The 6,478-nt window shown below is 56.6% G+C and overlaps 1 protein-coding gene across 8 annotated transcripts in view; it reads right to left on the bottom strand.

The window, feature by feature from the left end:
• Window positions 1–644: 644 nt before the first annotated feature.
• Window positions 645–6,478, bottom strand: part of FHDC1 (FH2 domain containing 1) — a 44,040-nt gene continuing 38,206 nt past the window's right edge. For all 8 annotated transcript variants that reach the window (XM_044930548.2, XM_044930546.2, XM_044930551.2 and 5 more), the window contains one exon: window positions 645–4,848. In XM_044930548.2, coding sequence (XP_044786483.2) covers window positions 2,806–4,848 — 2,043 coding nt within the window. In that variant the 3' untranslated portion in view covers window positions 645–2,805. The remainder of the gene's footprint in view (window positions 4,849–6,478) is intronic.

The raw sequence follows: 6,478 nt of genomic DNA, 5'->3' as shown, positions 1-6,478 counted from the left end.
AGGGTATCATCTGCTCTCTCATCCATTGCTGTCTAACCCCAGGATCTTCCTTTAACGCGTCAGCTAAACTGGGAGAGCAGCTAGGACTAAAACTTGATAAGAAATCCCAAGGTACGAGTCTCATCTTAGACACAATCCCCTTTCTTTCCAAACCAATACTGCATTTCAAATAAAAGCATGCCTCCCTCCCTCTACTCATTCCTGAGGCAGCCACAGAGGTGAGCTGCGATTTCCCAACAGCGTCCTGAGCCAAAACACACACGAGTGCACAGGAGCAGATTCAGACTTGCCGGCCCCATGGAGATTACGCAAAGGTTGGCCCACAACATGGAATAACGCAAGTGTGCATGAGGTGCTGAACATTCCATGCGTGGCCCGCATATCAGATGCATGCCTGCATCCCAGGTATGGCGCAAGGCCCCTGCCCGGGGCCCATGCAGTTAAATGCAGGTTCTGTGCTATTAAGAAGACACACATCAACAGCCCATTTTGGCTCTTGAGACGTTTGAAGCTACAGCTGCTCTATCCCAACCTTCTGGCACCTCCTGTCCACCCCATCTCCACCCTTCTCTCTGTAAATTACGCATTCTCTTACCAGGGTCACATGCCAACGTCCACAGAAGCAGTTGAGGAGAAAACACAAATCTCATAAACATGAGCTTTATTAAACTACACATTACATAAAAGAACAAACATATAAATGGACCTTTAAATACATTCAGTTCATCTTAAAATTTATATATAAACTTATTTACATTTCTGCATTATATATTTAAATTATTTTCCAAGCTTACTACCAATAAAAGGTAATAGAATGATCACCCGCTCACACAGATGCAAACAAGTGGTCCACAGGGCTAAGCAAAACGCCACTTCTCAGGAAACTCAGCTTATTAGATTTCAAACCAACAACTCATTCTGAAGGAGCTTTCTTCCGAGCGAGCCTTTATGTGAGACCTCCACCGTGGAAATGTTGGAGTTTAGTTTTGGAAGCTGATCCCAGGGCAGAGATGGGTTCTTGGCTGTTCACGATGACTTGGACTCTGGGAGTTGGAAGGACCCTTGAAGACCACAGCAGAGGCCATGCCCCCACTTATGCAGACTGGGAAACAGAGGCTTAAGGAGAGGGGGTGACTTGCCAAAGCCTCACAGCATCAGTGAGGGAAAAGGGATTTGGACCCTGCTTTCCAGGGTTTCCCAAGGGGCCATAACCCTGACACTACCCAAAAACCCACAAACTTTTGACCTCTTTCACAGGCCCTAGGTTTCAAACAGTTTTGTCTGCATGGTTAAATACATAATTTTTTTTAAAGGCTTTTTGAGATGACGAAAAATGGCTCAGGATTCTCACAACCATCTTTGTGGAGCCCTGGAAATACTACTCAGGGCTATTTTTATAAGAGGTTTTGTGGTCAGGCGCCTTGTTTTCCTTTTGAGTTTGGCGGACTTAATGGAAGCTCAGAGTTTCCAATTAATTTGGATGGGGGGCAACATTCTATAGGAGCAAGACTGTAACATCAACCGTATGGATTCACCAGGAATACATTACTATATTTGCCTAAATCCACCTCCCACTGTCAGATCTAAAACAAAGTTTCACTAATAAGTGATCAAAAGTGAAAAAGTGGGAGGAGGGGCAATTTTTAAATAACAAAAATGTTTCAAGAATGCCACTTCCCAATTAGCTAGATGGGACGGAAACAGTGAAATTGGATCTGAGTAGTATGTTTTCCTCTTTTGAATGAAGCTTTACTTTTTTTTCCTTCAAAATTTTCCTGATAATATAAAGTCTTCTTAAAGCAACTTCAATTTTGGTCTGGTTTTAAAAACTTGACCTGGTTTTTCTCAGGATTTAAAACCATTGTACCAAAGGACAGACATCAACATTTAAAAATATCGTGGAGAGAGAAAGTGAATCTTTCTCTCTAGGCTCCAGGTCACATTAGCAAAGGAGAAAGTCTGGGTTTATTCCTCCCTGGAGGAACTAGAGTGAACACAAGTCATAGCAGCCTTCGCTCAGTGTTACAACAAATACTCAAATGAGAAAACGGAGAACGGGAAAGATGTGCTCAGCTGAAGAGTCCCTGATGACCTTCCATCAAAATATGGCACCTCTAAATTCTGGAAGCTCCAGCGTTCTCTCAGGGGCCGCCACCCGTCTACAGGGGAGGCTTGCCCCACAGCCCCAATACACAGGGAGCACCGGATTTCTGTCCAGCAGTTTCGCTTTCCCTCCTGTTCACCTCACCAAAGGTAGCAGGTGGAGATGAGCAAGGGAGAGTCTTCAGGAAGACGGTGCCAACCACAGGACACCCAAAGGCTTTGCGGCGAAGTCCAGTTGCCAGCTGCACAGCATGGGCAGGTGGAACCCTGAGGCCAGGGAACTAGGAAGATAAAAAATACCTTCACCATTTCCCCCCGGGAGGCATTTCACTCTGTGGAAGGAGCCAACTAAAACAACGTTTAATTTTTATAATAGTAAAAAATGTCACTGATATATAAAAACTGGCCCCCAAATCTTGTTTGTTACTCGTCACCTAAGAACATCAGATGATGCTGAGTCAGACAACGACCTTGTCTGAGTCGTTCACCGCTCTCTGTGTTTGGAGGACGGGGCTCACCAGGTCCACCTCCGGGGCCAATCGGTCCAGCGGGGATGTGGGTCCAGTAGGCTACACCTTCAGGGACACTGGCAGGCGGCCCCAGCGAGGGGTTCTATGTGGAAGACATTCAGGGTCGGCCTTTCGCACAAGTCAGTCCTCACCATCCGAACCCCAGAAGGCAAGCGGGGAGAGCGGACGCCCCTCACTTACGTAAGGGATGAAGCCCCCTCCCCAGCGCCGCGCGGTTGGCCTCCTTCAACTGGCCCTTCGGCGGGGTCTCGGCGCCGGCCCCGGGGCCCTCAGCCGACTCGGACCCCTTCCGCAGGGTGCGGGCGCTGCCGGCCCGCCGGAGGGCGCCGCTGTCCTTGGGGGCGGCGCCCTCGGGGCCGCCCTTCACTCTCAGCTGCCGCTGAGACATGGTCCGGGTGAGGCCGGGGGCCCTGGCCGGAGCGGGAGAGTCGAGCCTCTGGCTTCGAGATGAGGAGGCGACCGTGTTGCGAGCGAAGCTGGGGACTGGGGCCGGGCCCCGGGGCACGCTGGCGGCCAGCGCGGCGCGGGGCGGCTCTCCGGGGCCGTCGGGGCCCTGGGCGCCGGAGCGGCACGCCTTGTCCTCCTCGGGCTTTGGCCGCGGCACGTTGCGCACGGGCTTGGCGCTGGGCTTCCTGAAGGAGCTCCGGAGCAGAGAAGGGGGCTCCCTCCCGGGGCGGGCCGCCGGCGCCGTCGTGGGCCTCGCTGGCGACGCGTCCGCGGTCCCCCGCATGGAGCTGCGGCGCGCCAGCGGCAGGGGCGGGTCGGGCCCGCTGGCGGCCTCGCGGGGGCTGCCCTTGGCTGCCGGGGGCGCGCGGCCGGCGCGCGAGATGGGCACGACCCTGCGCATGCTCTCGTTCTCGCAGCCGGTCAGCGTCCTCACCGGCCGCACGGGCCCCACCGGCCGCACTGGCCCCGCCGGCCCTGTGCTCCGCCGGGCAGCCCCGGCCCGGGGCGGCCCCGCCAACGGCGGAGCCTCTCTGGGGGAGCTCCTCCTGAGGGCCGTCGCCTCCCTCGCTCTGGCCGGCCTGTCCCTGGGCGGGCCGCCCTTGCAGCTCTCCGGCTCGCTCTTCCCTGAGACGGAGCCTGAGCCGGGGGTGGAGGCAGCAGCGGGAGCCCCCACAGTCGGGCTGCAGATGGGGTTGGAGGAGGCCTGACTGCCGCCCGTCTCCCAGGCCCTGGGGGACACAGAGCCCTCCCCATCGCCCGCCTCGCCCGGGTCCCCCTCTAAGGGTCTGGAGTTGGCTCCCTCAGAGCAGTCCAGGGTCAGCGAGCAGTCGCTGGTGTCCGAAATGCAGAACAGAGGCCCAGGATCTTGGCTGTCAGGGTCGCTACTCCCCTCAGAGAGCGGAGCTGCGCTTCTGGGCTCATAAGGGGCAGCTTCGCCATCCTGGGGGACAGGGCTGGGACCCACTCGGGCACCTCTGCCCACGGGCGTCGTCGGGCTGCTGTTGGGGGCGCCCAGGGACGGTGGGCTCGCTTCCCCCACGGACACCAGCTCCATTGGGCTGCAGTCATTCCCGGTCAACTGGGGCGGCTCCTCGGGGCCCTTGGGAGCCTGGAGGTCGAACTGGGCCAGCCCGGTCACCAGCTCATGCTCCCTAATCCCTAGAGCCAACGGTGAGAGTGGGGGCGAGGACCGCACAGGATCCAGTCCCACCGGTGCGCTGTTCCTTTTTCGGAGGGTGCTGACCCCACTGCGCCGAGGGCGGCGAAAAGCGCAGGAGGGATTGTCGGGGTGGGCTGCAGGGAGCCAGTTCGCCCAAGCTGTGGTGGAGTGGGGGGCTTCCTCCTGGCCCTCCAAGGCCTGAGGTCTGTGCGCTAGGCAGGAGTCCTGGCCCCTCGGTTCTCCAGGCTCCCTGCAGGCTCCGTCAGGAGGGACCTGCCAGAGGCAGCCCTGGGATGAGTTGCTGGGCTTGAGTTCCTCGGGGCCGCCTGTGGATCTCTCCAGGAAGCTCAGCAGCTCCCTGTCGGCCATGGTGTCCAGGGAGAGGCGGGAGCGGCGGGTGGTGGGGGGCCGGTAGGAGGGGCTGGCGGGCCTGCAGCAGAGAAAAGGGGGCAGGTCCTCCGCACCCCTCTTGATCAGCAGCTCCACGTCGTTCTCACTGCTGCTCCGGCCGAATCCAAACTCCCCTGCTGTCCAGGATCGCCGCTTCTGCTCCAGCTCCTTGAGCCGCTGCCGCTGCCTCAGCTCCTGCACCTGGCGGTCGTGGTTGTCCTGAAGGTGGGGTAGAGAGGCGGGAAGGTGCATGAGCCACGGGGACCCTAGTGCAGTTCCAGAGCTAGCTATCCGAACACCCCACCGAGAGACACTGGCTGGAGGAGAGCCCTGAGTCACGGGCTTCGCTCACTGCGGGAGGCGGCCTGCGTTTGCACACACATGTGCCAGGATGGAGGCCTCCATTCTCCTCAAGCTGCGTGGGCATGACGGGGACACACTAGGCCTGACCCCAACCATCTGCCTCATCAGAACCCAGGGCCCAACTTGCAGTCGAGGCACTGTGCCCTCAGTGTGGGGCTGTGACTGTACACGTCTCTGTGACCTCAACTCCCAGGAAATGCAACTTGGTTTCCAAGTAGGCGAGACAGAAGGGACTTCCAGGAGTGCTATTTAGGCACAGAGAGAAAAATACTGTGGGTATTAAAAGGAGTCTGAATCAGTGTTGCCAACATACATAGATATACACATATGTCTACACACACACTCATGTGCACACGTTCTACTTCGTGGTTGCGATGCATAAATGCAGACTCAGGATATTAAGAGATGCCTGTGTTCTCTGAATGCTCTCCAGTAAACACCAGAAATGCCAAAGAGGCTCTTTCCCTTGTGCCCGACACACTTCTCACAATCAGAGATGAGGATCTGCTTTATCAACCTTTCTGCCTTTCACCCTGCTCCAAGGAGCCGGCCCTCGCCCAACAAAACCAAACAGAACACGTGCACACACCAAAGTTTACTGCCTGCACCTTCATTATACTTGCACCACATAAATGTGCTGCTGCTGCTAAGTCGCTTCAGTCGTGTCCGACTCTGTGAGACCCCATAGACGGCAGCCCACCAGGCTCCCCTGTCCCTGGGATTCTCCAGCAAGAACACTGGAGTGGGTTGCCATTTCCTCCTTCAATGGATGGAAGTGAAAAGTGAAAGTGAAGTTGCTCAGTCGTGTCCGACTCTTAGCAACCCCATGGACTGCAGCCCACCAGGCTCTTCCATCCATGGGGTTTTCCAGGCGAGAGTACTGGAGTGGGGTGCCATCGCCTTCTCCGGGGGCGGTGGCTAGATGGGAGGAACTTGGGATACCCACATAAATGTGAGGGGCCCACAACCCAAATCTGTTATCAGTACTTTTTACTTGAAAATCAATTTCCGCAAACAGTGGACTTTCCCTTCCAAGTGGTGGACTTCCCCTTCCAAGTGGTGCACTTTCCCTTCCAAGTTTCTGTGAGCCTCTGGCTCCGACCACCGGGGACTCTGGGCCCCTCCTGCAGCCTCAGCCTCCCCAAGGTCCCCGGGTCTTCTTTCCAGGCTGCCTGCGGAGGGCACAGGGCCAGCTCCTGGCTCTCAGGACAGCTGGGCTGAGAGCATCACATAGGTGGCCTCACAAGCGTGGAGAATCCTGACTGGGAATGAGGGCCTCAGGGCCAGTTTGGCCAATACCACCCCAGCAGCACCTCCCCTGCTGACCTCACTGCTTGGACAGAGGAGAGGAAACGTGGCCACAGGCTCAGCCTCCTTTTCAGTGGACAGAGAAAGGCGGCTTGAGAACTCCAGTCACTCTGAGCTACTCATTTAGGGCTGCAGAGACACTGAGCAGCCCCTCAGAGAAATTCAGCCATGGGCAAAT

This window comes from Bubalus bubalis, chromosome 17 (assembly GCF_019923935.1).
Source record: "Bubalus bubalis isolate 160015118507 breed Murrah chromosome 17, NDDB_SH_1, whole genome shotgun sequence".
Classification (NCBI taxonomy): Eukaryota; Metazoa; Chordata; class Mammalia; order Artiodactyla; family Bovidae; genus Bubalus; species Bubalus bubalis.
This window is presented reverse-complemented; position numbering and strand designations above follow the sequence as displayed.